Source organism: Elephas maximus, chromosome 4, assembly GCF_024166365.1.
Source record: "Elephas maximus indicus isolate mEleMax1 chromosome 4, mEleMax1 primary haplotype, whole genome shotgun sequence".
Taxonomy (NCBI): domain Eukaryota; kingdom Metazoa; phylum Chordata; class Mammalia; order Proboscidea; family Elephantidae; genus Elephas; species Elephas maximus.
In genome coordinates, this window is record NC_064822.1 from 38,589,184 (window position 1) to 38,608,153 (window position 18,970).

Genomic DNA, 18,970 nt, shown 5'->3' on the forward strand with positions numbered 1-18,970 from the left:
GAGGGATGATTTAGAGACTGACAGTCGGCAATGGAAGATGACATGAACTGTTACATTATAACTAGACTTTATTGCATTTGTTTGTAATTTAGTTTGCTTATGGCTTATAATCTCACAGAAAAAGATATATATATATATTATTGCATCAAAGCATTTACAGCTGATTTTATTCTTTTAAGTATCTGTCCACTTCAAACACTACAAATATTCTTTATTAGGGAAGCAATATGTTTTTGAAAGCTTACTAGAATTAGTTCAGTGTTTACTAATTACTGGAAGCGGTATGAGTTTCATCACAATGATGGAAACCAAAAAGTCTCAATTAAGGACAACCTGATCTTTATGTGTTTATAAAAACAAAATTGCATTATAAAATTAATACATTAATGGATTAAAATACACACACATTAAGATAAAATATACTTAACTTACAAACCACTGTATAGTACAATGAAACAGGGTGAGACCATACAAGTTTATTATAGAAGAATTTTGAGAATCCAAGCCCTAGTGGCACAGTGCTTAAGAGCTACAATTGGTAACCAAAGCTCAGCTGTTCGAATACACCAGCCACTCCTTGGAAACCCTAGGGGACAATTCTGCTCTGTCCTATAGGGTCGCTATGAGTCAAAATCGACTCAATGGCAACAAGTTTAACGGTTTTCATATTTTAATATTATCTTCATATATAGCCAACAGTAAGAGAAAAAGCCAGCCTAGGATCAATCCAAGGTTCTGCAGGAGAAACATCAACCAGGGTCGCCGCGCTTGAACATGAGTCATTTCAGGAAGCTAAAAAAAGAACGATAAACCAGAGTAAGATCCAGATATATTCACTGCTGGGAAAAAGTTTGGTGGGAAAACATGAGATACTCCGTTATTTGGAACTTAGTAACCTTTAAAATTCCAAAAACAGTTACAAAATCCTTACTACCTACTCTTAGCATAATTTTAAAATATAAGAAAAATTAAGCCATTTGATTGTACTTTTCAAATAGGAAAAAAGTTATAAGGAGCCAAGCGTTGCTGGAAGCCTTTAAAAGACTTTATTTATTAACTGAAAGTAAACCCACAGTCCTTTTGTTTTCAGCAAGTGTTTAAATGTGAGATTGATATATACATAGAAAGTACTATATTTGACTGTTCGGTTAGGTTTATGAAGCTTTTTAACGTATGGGTTGCTACAAAGCATTTGTTTTATTTTTCTTTTCAAAGAGATGGCCAAGGTCTCCCTGACCATTGTAGCAGTAAAAGCATGATCTCCTACGGCTATTTTTTATCCCCAGAGAGATAAGTGGGATGTTTGTGAAATGCCATACCACCATTTAGAGGGAAATGCTCACTCAAGAACCTGTGTGAAGTACCCCAAGGTGCTTCTATCCCACATAATTTCAAATCCCTCACCCTGAGTACATCCCCTCCAGGATATAGTCATTTTTATTGGGCCACAGGCTCTAGATCAACACAGATAAGAGAACTAGCTCTGCTAATTCAAAAAAATTATCCGAGAGTTTCTCAATGTCAACATTAATGACATTTGGGTGAGATAATTCTTTTGTTGTGGGAGGCGTTCCTATAGGATTTTTATTAGCATCTCTGGCCTTTATTCACTGGATGCTAATAGCACCCCAAATCTATCCTGCCACCCTCCCCCAGTCGTGATACTAAAAAAGTCTCCAAACATTGCCAAAGGCCCTTGGGAGCAGAGAGGACAAAATCATCTCCAACTGAGAACCACTGGATAATCTTATCTAGTAAGAAATGTTCAAACATATAAAATATGCAAGGACTTTAGAGTTATGGACTCCCTGGATGGTACAAAAAGTTAACAAGCTCTCTGCTAACCGAAAAGGTGGGGTTCAAGTCCACCCAGAGGTACCTCAGAAGAATAGGCCTGGCTATCTCCTGAAAAATTAGCTATTGAAAACCCTATGGAGCACAGTTCTACTCTGACATATATGGGGTCGCTGTGAGTCAGAATCGACTCGACGGCAACTGATAAAAGTGGTAATTAGATTTATGGCAACAGAAAACAGGTTGACATACTTTTAAATGCCTTAGAGGACCATACTGAATGTGCCATTTTGGTGTGCTGGACATGGATATATCCTCTTTCAATGAGCTAAATTCATGGAATGAACATTCGGATTACTGTGACCTGCCATCCACCCACCCATCCGTCCATCCAACATCTTAGCATGGAGTAGTGGGCAAAGTAGGATCCAGAGCTGCTATCATGAATGGATGGCCTTAAACACTTTTGGTGTTTTCGTTTGTTTTTGCCATGTTCAAATATGAGGTTCATTATACTACTTTAGAGAAATATTGTATGATTCATTAGTTATTAAAATGTAAAAATCCCAATTTAAAAATCCATAGAATGTGGATAAAACAACCATATGTTCCAAATCTTGTAGTAAAATGACTTAGCAAAAGGAAATGGAAACAATTAAAATAAATGTTTAAATTCAATGCAATTGTAGCAAGTTGCTCGTATAGTTACCAATGGGTTTATGACAAACTTTCCCTATTTTCTTCTACTTAGTACATGAACCTTTACTATTTTGGAAGCTCTTATAAACACATGTATTCAATTTTATCATGTGTTAGACACTACAAGCAAACAACAGAACTATAAGCTTAGGCTAGCAAGAAAAATAATAGATTAAACAATTGTTTTTAAAAATTGTGGCATTTTGGGACTTCGGTAGGACTGAAACTGCTTGAGATATTATAATAATCCCCAAGACACTAATTCTAGCTCTGTGTTTTTCCATCTAAAACTTTTGGCTATTAACTCTCTCAAACCCTGGTGGCATAGTGGTTATGTGCTATGGCTGCTGACCAAAAGGTCAGCAGTTCAAACCTGCCTGGTGCTCCTTGGAAACTCTATGGGGAAGTTCTACTCTGTCCTGTAGGCTCGCTATGAGTTAGAATCGACTCAACGGCAACTGGTTTTTGGTTTAGTCAGGGACCAGATTTTCCTCAACAAGAGACTCTGAGTAGAAGTTTTAGGCAAAGAAGAAAAGTAGAAAATGAGCTTTCTAAAATGTAAGTTCATTAAAATATTGATTATTTGAAAACTTATCAAGTTCCATCTGCTGAACCAGAACCATTTTCACCACTACTTTTATGTTTTGTCTGAAATATTTTTCTCCACAAGAATCCATGCAAAATCATCATGAGGGTTAAATAAATAATCCATATTTTTAAAATCTTTGCTAAGAAAAGTTTTTCTAAAAACCACGTCTACGGATTTATCAAAGCTGAACGACAGCCAGGTAGCACTGCTAACAGTAGAGATAAGACAAACTGTTAATCCAGCCACATCTTGTAAATAAGCACTGATTATCTTGTTTGAAAAACAAGGAGATGAAGAACTAAACAATGTTTTGTTCCAATAGTTGGAAATAAGGTTAGTCAAAGTTTGAGCCTTTAAGTGACCAGAGATTGTATAATTGTATTTCCAGATACAGTCTGAGATACAGCCTACTGAGGCAAAAGGAAACCAGTTGCATTTGTTATCTGGCCTGGGAATAAACTATTGAAAATTACTCACAAACTACTGAAAATCAGAGTATTGGACACTCTGAAGCATGTATCTTGTTAATCCCTCAAGAGCGTACCATCAATTGCAAGCTCTCTGAGAACAAATAACGTCCCTTTCCCACACATGCAATTTTTTTTATAACTTAGAATGCTGCCATGCTCACCGTGGATTTTGGATTAATGTCATTATGGTACTGGATATATAGGTCCTTAGGTGATGTAAACAGTTTACGCTCGACTGCTAACCTAAAGGTTGGTGGTTCAAATCCACCCAGCAGTACCTCAGAAGAAAAGGCCTGACAATCTGCTTCCATAATGATTACAGCCAAGAAAACCCTATAGAGCAGTTCTACTCTGTAACACATGGGGTTGCCATGAGCTGGAATTGACTCAACAGCAACAACAACAGTTAACAGAGACCTACATACGAAGACCAGATATCTATCTAAAATTTATCCTTGTCTATTATGACCAATACATTTCTACCTAATTAGAAAAAAACAGAAAATCCCAGTGGGAAAAAAAAAAAAAATGTCCAATATGGCATAAAATAGTCTCTGCATACAAATATATGATGAAAATACATAATACAATATGTGGATATTATACTGCCTTTGTCATAAAAGATATCAATCACATCACTGGTTCTATGTTTTTAAGACATACAATATGCACTTGAAAAAAAATCTATAAAAAGCCTATAGAAATGGTCAATGAAAAAAAAGTATAATTAAGGAGGTGCTCATCCTGATATGGAAGCTTTAATCTTGATTTGGGTGGCCTATCTGAACTTTCCACGTCTACATAAAAATTGGTTTGGTAAGAAAACCTAGCTAAGCTAGTTTTTGAGGTAATACTTGGCTCTTTTTAGCATGATTATAGATGAACATATGAACCATAATATCTCTTGGATACATACCAAAACACCAGAGAGTACCACACAAAATCTTTCCAAAAGGTACAAGTGTGATATAAAATACCAAAGTACAAACCACAACTGATTACAGCATTCCACCTCCTCTGACTCTTCTCATGTTTTTCACCTCCTCAGAGTCAGCAAATTTTGAAAGAAAATAAAGGTCCATATGAGTTAATTTTCAAGGGTACATATTTTTCAGGTATTATTATTTTTATGTTTTAAAAATTCCAAATGAGAACTTAAGTACCACCAGTTCCCCCTGGATTTCAAGAAAGAAAAGTCCCTTTTTTCCTCTAAACCAAAAATCAAAACCAAACCTGGTGCCATTGAATCAATTCCGACTCAAAGTGACCCTATAGGACAGAGCAGAACTGCCCCATAGAGTTTCCAAGGGCTGTATATCTTTTCGGAAGCAGACTGCCATATCTTTCTCCCTTGGAGCAGCTTGGTGGGTTCAAACAGCCGATCTTTGGGTTCGCAGCCGAACACTTAAGTACAGTGCAACCAGGGCTCCTTCTGTTTCTTCTAGGACAGTTAAATTCTGTTATTGAACAATTTTACTGATCTTGATTTATATACTAAAACTAAAAAAACTAGAGGGGTTGAAATGCTGGATAGAGTATGTTGACACTGAAGTAATGAGACAGGAAAAAGAGAAGAAATGTTAGCAAAGAGCCTTGCCCAGAGAGAGTGTTAAGAGAAATGTTCTTAAGATTTCAGTCAAAAAAATGGGAAATGTTGGAATAGGTAAATCACTTCCTTTCTTACCTCCACTCTTAGCAAATTCTTCAACTCAAGCTGGTGATGGCTAAGACACAATAGTCAAGGAGTTCTAATTTTAACAAAGAAAAAAAAAGTCTTTACCTAAAATGCAGTCCTTAAGCCTACAGTTACTACATTCTTTTTTTTCAACTTTGAATCAAGGCACAGGTAAGAAATTCCCTAAGGTGCACCAGAGTCCATCCAATACTGACAGTGACTTGTCTACAGATTGTGGCCCCTGCAAGGTCTGTTACCTAATTGAGACGTAGTTACCATGGTCAACTGCTAATTAGGATTTCTGAACATTTTAGAAAGTGATATTAGATAAGTGTGTTACACTTGAATCGCTGCCCATATTGGCATTCCTAGTCAAGCTGAAGCTTTAAAATGAATGCTCATAGAGAATGTTAAGAGGCCACATCAGGAAAGAAAGTGACAGATACCAGCGATGCCACTGTTGTTGTTGTCGTTGTTGTTGTTATTAGGTGCCGTCGAGTCGGTTCTGACTCATAGCGACCCTATGCACAACAGAACGAAATACTGCCCGGTCTTGTGCCATCCTTACAATCGTTGTTATGCTTGAGCTCATTGTTGCAGCCACTGTGTTAAATCACCTCTTTGAAGGTCTTCCTCTTTTCCGCTGACCCTGTACTCTGCCAAGGATGCCACTGTACTATGTGATAATTAGACACTAGGATCGTCACGGAGAAGGGTGATCGATAAAATATGCTCTAGAACAAAGATTTTGTCCCTCCTTGATGTATATCTAAGCTACCTAAGCTTCGAACTCTTTTGCCAAGCAAAGTCTTCTTTGTCCACTTCTATCTGAACTTGGCTTCTTATTAATGTCATTAAAGATCTGTTAGTGAATAGCTCAACATTTACCTTTAGTTTATTGTTCATAAGGAGTCCCTGGATGGTGCAAACGGCTAATGTATTCAGCCGCTAACCAAAAGGTTGGAGGTTCAAGTCCACCCAGAAGTGCCTGATGATCTCCTTGTGAAAAATCAGCCACTGAAAACACTATGGAACACAGTTCTACTCTGACACACATGGGGTTGCCATGAGAGTGTCAACGGCAACTGTTTTTTTTTTTTTTAATGCTCATAGATATACATACTAAAAAAGATCAGCTTCCAATACTTCTACAATAGTCTAAACATATCAAAGCTCTTTCATTATTAAAAATTGTTTTTGTTGCTGTTAGGTGCCGTCGAGTAGGTTCTGACTCATAGCGACCCTATGCACAACAGAACGAAACACTGCCTGCTCCTGCGCCATCCTTACAATCATTGTTATGCTTGAGCTCATTGTTTCAGTCACTGTGTCAATCCACCTCGTCGAAGGTCTTCCTCTTTTCCGCTGACCCTATACTCTGCCAAGCATGATGTCCTTCTCCAGGGACTGATCCCTCCTGACAACTTGTCCAAAGTATGTAAGACGCAGTCTCGCCATCCTTCCTTCTAAGGAGCATTCTGGTTGTACTTCTTCCAAGACAGATCTGTTTGTTCTTTTGGCAGTCCATGGTATATTCAATATTCTTCGCCAACACCACAATTCAAAGGCATCAATTCTTCTTCGGTCTTCTTTATTCATTGTCCAGCTTTCACACGCATATGATGCAACTGAAAGTACCATGGCTTGGGTCAGGTGCACCTTGGTCTTCAAGGTGACATCTTTGCTCTTCAACACTTCAAAGAGGTCCTTAGAAGCAGATTTCCCCAATGCAATGCGTCTTTTGATTTCTTAACTGCTGCTTCCATGGACATTGATTGCGGATCCAAGTAAAATGAAATCCTTGACAACTTCAATCTTTTCTCCGTTAATCATGATGTTGCTCACTGGTCTAGTTGTGAGGGTTTTTGTTTTCTTTATGTTGAGGTGCAATCCATACTGAAGGCTGTGGTCTTTGATCTTCATTAGTAAGTGCTTCAAGTCCTCTTCACTTTGGGCAAGCAAGGTTGTGTCATCTGCATAATGCAGGTTGTTAATGAATCTTCCTCCAATCCTGATGCCCTGTTCTTCTTCATATAGCCCAGCTTCTCAGATTATTTGCTCACCATACATACTGAATAGGTATGGTGAAAGAATACAACCCTGACACACACCTTTCCTGACTTTACCAATCAATATCCCCTTGTTCTGTCCGAACAACTGCCTCTTGATCTATGTAAAGTTTCCTCATGAGTACATTTAAGTGTTCTGGAATTTTGGCAATGTTATCCATAACTTGTTATGATCCACACAGTCGAATGCCTTTGCATAGTCAATAAAACACAGGTAAAGGTAAACATCCTTCTGGTATTCTCTGCTTTCAGCCAGGATCCATCTGACATCAGCAATGATATCCCAGGTTCCACATCCTCTTCTGAAACCAGCCTGAATTTCTGGCAGTTCCCTGTCAATGTATTGCTGCAGCTGTTTTTGAATGATCTTCAGTAAAAGTTTGCTTGCGTGTGGATATTAAGGATATTGTTCTACAATTTCCACATTCGGTTGGATCACCTTTCTTGGGAATAGGCATAAATATGGATGTCTTCCAGTCAGTTGGCCAGGAAGCTGTCTTCCATATTTCTTGGCATAGACGACTGAGCACCTCCAGTGCTGCATCTGTTCATTGAAACATCTCAGTTGATATTCTATCAATTCCTGGAGCCTTGTTTTTCGCCAATGCCTTCAGAGCAGCTTGGACTTCTTCTTTCAGTACCATCGGCTCCTGATCATATGCCACCTCTTGAAATGGTTGAACATCAACTAATTCTTTTTGGTACAGTGATTTTGTGTGTTCCTTCCATCTTCTTTTGATCCTTCCTGCGTCGTTTAATATTTTTCCCATGGAATCCTTCACTAGTGCAACTCGAAGCTTGAATTTTTTCATCAGTTCTTTCAGCTTGAGAAACGCTGAGCATGTTCTTCCCTTTTGGTTTTCCATTTCCAGCTCTTGGCACGTGTCATTATAATACTTTACTTTGTCTTCTCGAGCCACTCTCTGAAATCTTCTGTTCAGTTCTTTTACTTCATCAATTCTTCCTTTTGCTTTAGCTGCTTGATGTTCAAGAGCAAGTTTCAGAGTCTCCTCTGACATCCAACTTAGTCTTTTCTTCCTTTCCTGTCTTTTCAATGACCTCTTGCTTTCTTAATGGATGATGTCCTTGATGTCATTCCATAACTCATCTGGTCTTTGGGCACTAGTGTTCAATGCGTCAAATCTATTCTTCAGATGGTCTCTAAATTCAGGTGGGATATACCCAAGGTCATATTTTGGCTCTCGTGGACTTGCTCTGATTTTCTTCAGTTTCAGCTTGAACTTGCTTATGAGCAACTAATGGTCTGTTCCACAGTCAGCCCCTGGCCTTGTTCTGACTGATGATATTGAGCGTTTCCATTGTGTCTTTCCACAGATGTAGTCAATTTGATTTCTGTGTGTTCCATCTAGTGAGGTCCATGTGTATAGTCACCGTTTATGTTGGTGAAAGAAAGTATTTGCAATGAAGAAGTCATTGGTCTTGCAAAATTCTATCATTTGATCTCTGGCATTATTTCTATCACCAAGGCCATAGTTTCCAACTACTGATCCTTCTTCTTTGTTTCCAACTTTCTCATTCCAATCACCAGTAATTATCAGTGCATCTTGATTGCATGTTTGGTCAATTTCAGACTGCAGCAGCTGATAAAAATCTTCTATTTCTTCATCTTTGGCCCTAGTGGTTGGTGTGTAAATTTGAATAACAGTCGTATTAACTGGTCTTCCTTGTAGGCATATGGATATTATCCTATCATTGTACTTCAGGATAGATCTTGAAACATTCTTTTTGACGATGAATGCAACACCATTCCTCTTCAAGTTGTCATTCCCAGCATAGTAGACTACATGATTGTCTGATTCAAAATGGCCAATACCAGTCCATTTCAGCTCACTAATGCCTAGGATATCGATGTTTATGCATTCCATTTCATTTTTGATGATTTCCAATTTTCCTAGATTTTATACTTCGTACATTCCAGGTTCTGATTATTAATGGATGTTTGCAGCTGTTTCTTCTCATTTGGAGTCATGCCACATCACAAATGAAGGTCCCAAAAGCTTTACTCCATCCGCGTCATTAAGGTCGACTTTTTTTTGTTTTTTCTACTTTGAGGAGGCAGCTCCTCCCCAGTCATCTTTTGCGTGCCTTCCAACCTGGGGGCTCATCTTCCAGCACTACATCAGACAATGTTCCGCTGCTATTCATAAGGTTTTCACTGGCTAAATCTTTTCAGAATTAGACTGCCGGGTCCTTCTTCCTAGTCTGTCTTAGCCTGGAAGCTCAGCAGAAACCTGTCCTCTATGGGTGACCCTGCTGGTATCTGAATACTGGTGGCATAGCTTCCAGCATCACTGCAACATGCAAGCCCCCACAGTACGACCAACTGACATGTGGGGGTTATTAAAAATAAGTAATTCAAATGAAGAAATTCAATATTCGACTATTGAAGACATTTGGTGATGTTCCTTATGAAGGCCAAATTGAAATTCAAATATTTTTCTCTCTCAGGAATGCTTAATTTTTGCCATCATCAATTTTTAAGGAAAGCGACTTACTTTTCCCTTCATAAATCTCACCTGACAACTGATTTTATGTCCTCTGTCTTTCAGAAGAGACTTCAAACCCACCATGCACACTGAGGTAGGATTTGAAGCATTTGGATTTGATAAGCGGAACCAATCTCATTCCTATGAAATAACGATGAGGAAGAAAACTCTAGAACTTATTTGGGAGGACTTCCTAATTATGCTTAATCTATCTAGGGGGACACATTCTAACTCTGTCCCACTTGCAAATGCCTTAATTTTGTCCTTGCAGAGGGTATGCATCTAAGAATAAAATGGAAACTTGTTGGTGCAAGTCACCATTTGGCTTGCAAATCTGCAACCAACTGTTTGCATGTGCAAACTACAGACTTTAAAACTTGAATAAAGTAATCTGACTCCTAGGGTAAATTAAAGAAACACTCTCATCTTTGCAAGAGCTGCAGGGCTGCCTGGAAAAGAGTCATTATGGTTATGGGCCCATCTATATTTCTTCTGTTCCACCCACACATTCCTATTACTCTAAAAAGAAAAAAAAGAAAAACTAAGGCATATTCTGAGTGACTGGAGTGTTTGCTGTTTAAGACCAATAACCAGACTGTGCCATTTGGAAGTCTTCTATTTATACCCAGGACAGGAGGAGTCAGTCCAAATGTTTTCCATAGTCTTGTACCTCTTATACCACCAATATACCTAGATGACTCTTTTCAGATGTTGATCACTTCTATGAAAAGCCACTGAAATATCTCCTTATTGTCACACATGGAGAAAAAAATGAAAGTTAATCTTTTGAATATCCCCTTATACACATATTTAGAGAAATGTTAACAAAGCATTCAACTAATTTTTATATTGACTCTTTGAAGGGTCACGTAATGATTATTCATTAATGACACGTTACCTTAAAAAAATGATTGAAAAGAGATATGTAGGAGTCTTTCAGTTAAATAAATCAATTTAATATGGTTCTTAATGACACCTAAAAGTTTATTTCTGTTTATAAAACCTGAACACTCAACCTGTATAACCCATTATCCACGCACCGTCTCCAAGAAAATTTGCTGAACGAGTCATCTATGAGACCACAATATGTTGAAAAAATTGGTAAATTAGGAAGACTGGCCTTGATGAATCCTAAAACAGACTGAGTGGCTTTTATGTGTGTTTCTTTCTACCCATGCACTGGTTGTTTTAGAGCTCCACCACAAAAGACATCACCCTTGCTCTCTTGGCGACCGTTTCCCAAACACATGGGCATGAGGCTACTCACTCAGAATAATCTTCCTGCTTTTCTTCTAGATAGTTGAGAACATGGAACTTTACATATGCTGTGTCTTCATAGCAGTGCCTATCTTCGGCACTCAGTAAATGAGCTGAATTGAATTTGTAAACAGCCTATGTTAGCCCTAATGAGTAAACCAGCTGCATTTGGTATTCACTGTGGCAAACTTTATGAAGCTTCTCTAGTGAATGAAAAATCACACATGGATGGTGCCAAGCAAAGCCTTCTCTATCTACTTCCATCTGTCCCACAGCCCGTTAAGAATTTAAAAAGACATCATTCCTTCTCATTTTGAGAGCCAGTGAAGACTTCTTTGATTTGCTCATTCTCATCGATGCATATTTTTCTATTCATGCAATATAGAATCGGTGAATAGAAAAACCCATACTGAGGGAGCTAAGCCCATTGCAGTCGAGTCTATTCCAACACACAGCGACCCTGTAGGACAGAGTAGAACCACCCCATAGCTTTCCAAGGCTGTAATCTTTGTGGAAGCAGACTGCCATATCTTTCTCCTGCGGTGTGGCTGGTGGATTCAAACCACCAAACTTCCAGTTGGCAGCTGAGCATTTTAATTAGTGTGACACCAGGGCCCTTGAGGAAGCTAAATCCCTGCTGATTTTTATTTCTAGTGAGATTAAAGAACAAAAGGGTTTATGTGATTGTTGGTGGAATCCTAGTGTGCCTTTAATTAGTTTACACATTTTTATTCACCATGGCACTTTTATTATATAGGTCCTTGGGTGGTGCAAATGGTTTTCATGTGACTAGTAACCTAAAGGTTGGCAGTTCGAACCCACCCAGTGGCACCACAGAAGAAAGGCCTGGTAATCTGTTCCTATAAAGACTATAACCAAGAAAATCCTATGGAGAAGTTCTACTTTGTAATACACAGGGTTGCCATGAGTCAGAATCAGTTTGATGGCAATGGGTTTGGGTTTTTTTTTTTGTTTTTAATGGCACTAGATTTAAAAATATTTCATATAGAACTTGTCCTTCTGTTAAAAAAAAATCTGTTAAGCAGTACCTATTCTTTTTTACTCCTAAAATTTTAAAACATAATCCAAGTTTTCACAAGCTTTAGCTCTTTAGCATATTGTTACATTACATTAAGCATTTAGGTTCAATCTAAGAAACTTTGCAATAATAAGAGACGTCATTTAGGCCTGGTAGGGTTCCTTGTCATCCCTTTCTATCAAGAAACTTGAGGTTCTCGGTTATGTTTAGATCTTGAAGTTCCAGAGCATAAAGTCAGCCCTTACATCCTCAGGGTTCATCGTCGTTGTTAGCTGCCATGAAGTCGATTCCAACTCATGGCGACCTGTGTGTTACAGAGGAGAACCACCTCAAAGGATTTTCTTGGCTGTGGTCTTCACAGAAGCAGATCACAAGGTCTTTCTCCCATGGAGCCTCTGGGTGGGTTTGAACCACCAATCTTTTGGTTAGCAGCCTCTCACAAACAATTTGTACCATCAGGGTTCCATTAGTAACCACAGAATAACCAATTTCTGGAGGGTAGAAACTTTTTTTGTTACTGTTGTCTTTGCAGTGTTGACTACTTCTCAGAAATTTTTTGTGATTACTTGCTGTAAACACCGTGGAGGGAAATGTAATCTTCTTTCCTTTTTGGAACCTGATTGTACCTGTGACTGGACCAGCTGCCTGTCCATAGAGATGAAGTAATAGCCACTGAAAAATCCCAGGAGGGCCTGCTGGATTTCTCTTTCTACCGTTTTCTGGAGAATGAAAATTTGCTCTGAAATATTTGCTCAAAAACATCATATCACTTCTTGCTTTTAACAATCTCCCAAGAGTTTAAATCAACAAATTTAGGTGCAGACTACAACATAATCTATCCTGTGTTTATTATTTATGCTTTCCCTTTTTTTATTGAATTCCTTTTCTTGGCTATCCTTTTTGACGTCAACGAAAAGGGGTGTGTTAGAGTGTGTTCTATTTTAGAATCATATTTGATTATTAGTGTATGTAGACTCAAAAATACTCTGAAATAGGGAGATTTGTTCCAATTGACCCAGGTTCTGGCTTGTTTGTTTGATCTGTTTTTAATTTTATTGTGGTTGTATATGTGTGTGTGTATATATACATATATACATACGAAAAATTTTGCCATTTTAACCACTTTTAGGTATACAATTCAGTGACATTAATTACATTCACCATGTTGTACAATCATCACCATTATCTATTTCCAGAAGTTTTGTACTACCCCGAACTGCAACTCTGTATCTTTTCCACAATAACTCCCAACCCCTTCCAGCCCCAAGACAGGTCATCTTTTGGGTCTAGATTTTTTTCAATTAGTAGCTATGTTCATAAAACAACTTAATGCAGCACTTCTAATTTTCCTTTTCAACCACAGCTCTTGGTGCATCTGTGATGGCCAAACTGGAGGCTTCACTCAAGGCTATTTTTAGAAATTCAGCATTGGAAATGTTATTTCCTGAATATTCAAATACAGGATATTATAAGCCTATAACTTCCCAGTGGTATTTTCCCAAGGCAATTTATGAAACAGTTTGCAGCAGAAGATAAATGAAAGTGTCTGTTTTGTAAACCATGAGTCATAAACTGTGGCACTGATGTCACTATGATGGTCGTTGTTACTCAAAACCAGGAGAGACAAAAATGTTACCTGCTTTGAAGCTTCATTTAACAATTGTCCATTTCTTCCTTCAGGGAAAGGACTGAGTTAGACAAACAATATAGCTTTTATAGCTCGGCAAAGAAAGCTGTCAGCCAGCTTTTGTATTTTAAGAAATGGATGACTTTGAAAGATATGTTTGTATGCAGAGGGCGAAGCTTGGGAGAGGAACTAGAAGAGAGATGTGAGGAGCAGAAATGAACCGAACAGTTCTGGTGGGTTTTCTTTTTAAATTACAGAGAGAGTTCAGCAGTCATCAAAGCAGAATCTTAATCATGTTCTCAGTAGAGAATTTCTAAGTGTAAGCTTTGACTGATTTTTAGAGAAAGAGAATAGGAATCTTTCAAATTCTTATAAGAATGATTCATACTTCTTGCTTTTGTGAAGAAACAATTGTGAATATTAAATTACATTAATTTTTGCTGCCTGAAATGGTTTGCAAAAGCTTACCTTTTTTCTTTTCAGCAAAGGAACATTATTTAAAATGATGCTGGTTGCCCTCATTGTTTTCAAGTACACCATTTGTTGAAAAAAACACATACATCGAGGTTAATTTTTATGTCTTTTTTCAAAGAAAATATCCCCTTCCTGTGGGTGGGTATTAGTTAAGGGCATTACACTCAGATATTGTCAAAGTTTGAAGAAGGGATAACTTGCTCGTTTTTTGAATGGAGAAAGGACCCATTTACAAGAGCCAAGTTGGTAATTGCAGACTATTGACTAAATAGTACTGAATTTATCTAGATTTCTTTAGAAAGAAAGACTCAGTAGATTGAAATATAAAGAATTGTTGGGAAATAGAAAGGGGATCAATCTTCTAAAAGCATAAGATTCTATTTTAATGTAATTTTGTAATCATATGATTCATACAGGAAAAGCCTGGCTACAAAGGTGGCTCTTTCATGAGCTAATTTGTTATACCCTTTTTTCACTGTCTTGAAGCTGTTACATTTACTGGGCTAAAATAATTGTAGGGAAGCCAAAGGATGCTTTTAACTTGGGCTATTCATAATGCTGTTTATTGACTGGGCTTAATACTCACGTTCTTGTTGAAGTTGCTGTCAGGTCGGCTTCAACTCATAGAAACCTTTTGTATAACAGAACAAAAACATTGCCTGGTCCTGTGCCATCTTTATGATTGTTGTGTCCATTGTTGGGTATATTAAGTCTATTGTGTCAGTTTCCCTCGTTTTCATTGGCCCTTTAGTGTACTAAACATGATGTCTGTTATGGGTTAAATCGCGTGCCCCAAAAATGCGTTGTAATTCCTAACCCCATACATGAAAATGATACATGATACAGGATACATGATACAATCCCATCGGGGAGTAAGTTTTTCTTTATTATGTTAATCAGGCCATATCAGTATAGGATGTGTCTTAAGCCAATCACTTTTGAGATATAAAAGGAGCAGATTGGGCACAGAGGTGGGCACAAATGGGGAAAGATTGATTCCAGTGGAGATCACCAAGGTACAGAGGAAGAGAAGCTGAAAGAGAAGGATTCCCCAACCCACCCCACCCCACAGGGTGGACACAGAGAGACTTCCCCTAGAGCTGGTGCCCTGAATTCAGATTTCTAGCCTCCTAAACCGTGAGAAAACAGGTTTGTTTGTTAAAGCCACCCACTTGTGATAGTTTTGTTACAGCAGCACTAAGAAACTAATCATTTTCTAGCCATTGGTCTTTCCTGATGACATGTCCAAAGTAAGTGAGCTGAAGTCTCACTATTCTCAAATCTAAAGAGTATTCTGGCTGTATTTCTTCTAAGACTGATTTGTTCGTTCTTCTAGTAGTCCATGGTACATTACATATCTTCTCCAACACCTTAGTTTAAACATATCAATTCTTCCGTCTTCTTTTTTCATTACCCAACTTTTGTATGTATTTAATATTAATATTCAAGTCTTATTTTTTGCATTTGGAAATGTTTTCAAGGCAGTGGATCTTAAGTTCAAATACTCTTTCCCCTGCATTTCATATAAGGAAACTTATCTGGAAATTGGGAAATGCTCCAGGCAAAAGCCTGGCCCTTGACATTTGCCAGAAGCGAATGGATATGCAAATGGCTCTAAGTGACTGCTTCTTTCTTGCTGTACAAACGAGATCAGGGCTAAAGGCACATCACTAATAATCTTTAAGACGAAAAGAAGCTTTAAAAGAGCATCCAAAAAAGTACGTGTACGGGGGGAACTGAGGGGACTACGTGGTAAGGGAGATTGTGGCAGGGGCAAGTGTTGGAAACAAGGTATATTCTCAACTCATTTGCCTTGGACATCATGGAGGGGGCACCTGAGCTTTGTTTTGTTTGGGCGTGCATTGGTGAGGCACTTCCTTCTCCACTGCCTGTCTCCCTAATTTACAACTCATCTGCCAGCAACTTGGGTTCTATTAATGTCCTGGGCAATTGTCCAGTTCCCCCAATTCTGAGGACATCTCCAGTTACATCCGTAGTGTAGCCCCTTGAGGTTTCCATGAGTTTGTTGCTATGGAAATAGTTTCACAAGATCTAAAACCTTAGGAAAAATGCCTAAAGGTTTGAAACATTGTTTCAGATCCAAAATAAATCTTCCTTTGGCACAACCTTCTTTTTTTTTTTTTGATTAATTGATTCATTTTTAAATAGTATGTCATATTAAGGAGCCCTAGCAGTGCAGCGGTTAAAGCGCTCAGCTGCAAACTGAAAGGTCAGCGGTTTGAACCCACCAGCTGCTCTGCAGGAGAAAGATATGGCAGTCTGTTTCCATAAAGGTTTACAGCCTTGGAAACCCTATGGGGCAGTTCTACTTGAGTTAGAATTGACTCAACAGCAGTGTTTTTTTTTTTTTCTTCTTTTGGTTTATTATGTTAGTTAGAAATAAAGTCTCTTTTATCCAAACTGCTCTGAAAAAAAATTTGGGGGGGGGCGTATCTTTTCCTTCCATTTGAGGAATTTTATAAATGTTAGAGAAGGTAAATATGAGAAATTCTGAAGACTTCCAGTTCTGATAATTTTCTCAGAAGAAACTTTAGGCTCTCAGACAAAATGAGATGCTCCTACGTAACTGCCTCCATTCCCAACCACATCTAAACCAAGGTTAGTTACAAAGAGAATGTATTAGTTTTCTATCACTGCTATTAGCAAATTACCACAACCTTGGTGGCTTAAAACCACAGAAATTTTTTATCTTACAGTTCTATAGGTCAAAAGTCTGATATACGTCCCACTGGACTAAAATCAAGGTGTTGGCAAGGCTGCTTTCTTTCTGCAGCTTCTAGGGGAGAATCTGTTTCCAGGCCTTTTCCACCTTCAAGAAGCAGCCCATATTCCTTGGCTCTTGTACCCATTCCTCTATCTTCAATGTCCAAACCAAACCTGTTGCTGTGGAGTTGATTCCAACTCATAGCAACCCTATAGAACAGAGTAGAACTGGCTTATAGAGCTTCCAAGGCTGTAAATCTTTATGGAGACAGACTGCCACATCTTTCTCCTGTGGAGCAGCTGATGGGTCAGAACCGCTGATCTTTCAGTTAGCAGCCTAGAGCTTAACCACTGTATTACCTGGGCTGCTTTCTTTGATGTCAGCAACCTAGAATCTCTAATCTTTTTTCTGTCATTATCATCTCTTTCTCTGACCATAAAAAAAAAAAAAAAATTTTTTTTTTTGACCATAGCTGGGAAAAATTCTCCACTTTTAAGGTCTCATGTAGTTAAATTGGGCCCACTCAGATAATCCAAGCTTATCTCCCCACCACAAGGTCCTTTAACCTTAATCATATCAGCAATGTCCCTTCTGAAATGTAAGGTAACATATCCATAATTCACCTGACTAGGACATGGACATCTTTGGGTATGGGAGTGATATATCTATAGGGAACATATTTCATGAAATCTTTGTAGCCAATATGAGACTATGAGGAGGACAGAAAACCAATAGATCCAGTTATAAATAAGATTTAGAGGAAGCGGATAAACAGGGTAAAGGAATACTAATCCATTAATCAAAGAGGTTGCTGATTCTTTCAGACACTTCTCCTGTGTAAATCTGAACATTCTATCTAGGCTCCATCACTTACTTTCCACAGGAAGGTGGAAAGTAAAAGGATAGAAAAAGATGTTACACGAAAAACTACGAGCAGTAGAGTAGATGTGACTATGTTAACATCAGGCAAAGGAGACTTCAAGAAGTTTAATCAAAGGCAAAGAGGAATCTTTCAGCATGACAGAAGTATCAATTCATCAGAAGATACGGCGATTCTAAATGTGCATCCATGTAATAACAGAACTTCAAACATAGGAAGCAAACTTGAGAGAACTAAAGGAAGAAATAGGCCAGTCCACAAGTACAGGTTGCTATTTTAACACCATGTCCTAAATAATTAACAGAATATGTAGAGAAAAAAAAAAACCAGTCAGAAATTTGAAGATATAAACAACAGTATCAACCAACGTGACTTGACTGACATTTATAGGACCTCACACCCAACGACTGCTGTATTCATGCATTTTCCAAATGCACGTGGGCCATTCACCAAGACAGATCATATGCTGAGCCATAAAACAAGTCTCAAAACATTTCAAAAGACTAAAATAATGCAGAGCATATTCTTTGATCAAAAAGCAATCAAGTCAAAATAAGCAACTAAAAGATACCAAGAAAAACTTGAAATATTTAGAAATTAAGCAACACACTTCTATGTAGTCCATGTATCAAAGAAAAAAAATTATGTGGGGAATTAAAAAACATTTCAAAATGATTTATATTTAAAACACAACATAATAAAACATATGGGGTTCAGCCAAAGCAGTATTTAGAGGGAAATTTATAGATTTAGATATTTCTATTAGACAATAAAGGAGACCTGGTAGCCTTAAGTGGCAAGATGTGACAGTCTGCTTCCATAAAGATTTATAGCCTTGGAAGCTCTAAGGGGCAGTTCTACTCTGTCTTATAGGGTCACTATGTGTCAGAATGGACTCAACAGCAACAGGTAATAGAAAAGAAACAGGGGTCCCTGGATGGTGCAAATGGTTAGGCTCTTAGCTACTAACTGAAAGACTGGCAATTCAAATCCACTCAGAGGTACCTCAGAAGAAAGGCCCGGCGATCTACTCCCAAAGTTGAACATCACCTTGGGGGCTTTATCACACAAGATGTTCTGAGGAAGCTTATGAAATATGCCTTATAAAATCACAGCCATTGAAAACCATTTATGGAGCACAGTTCTACTCTGACATACACGAGTT

At 38.1% G+C, this 18,970-nt stretch overlaps 1 protein-coding gene across 1 annotated transcript in view; it reads right to left on the reverse strand.

Annotated features, from left to right (window-relative positions):
- Window positions 1-662: 662 nt before the first annotated feature.
- SLC39A12 (solute carrier family 39 member 12) overlaps window positions 663-18,970 on the reverse strand; it is an 84,540-nt gene continuing 66,232 nt past the window's right edge. Inside the window, exon 13 of the mRNA XM_049881899.1 lies at window positions 663-792. Within this exon, the coding sequence (XP_049737856.1) occupies window positions 664-792 (129 nt within the window). The 3' untranslated portion in view covers window position 663. The remainder of the gene's footprint in view (window positions 793-18,970) is intronic.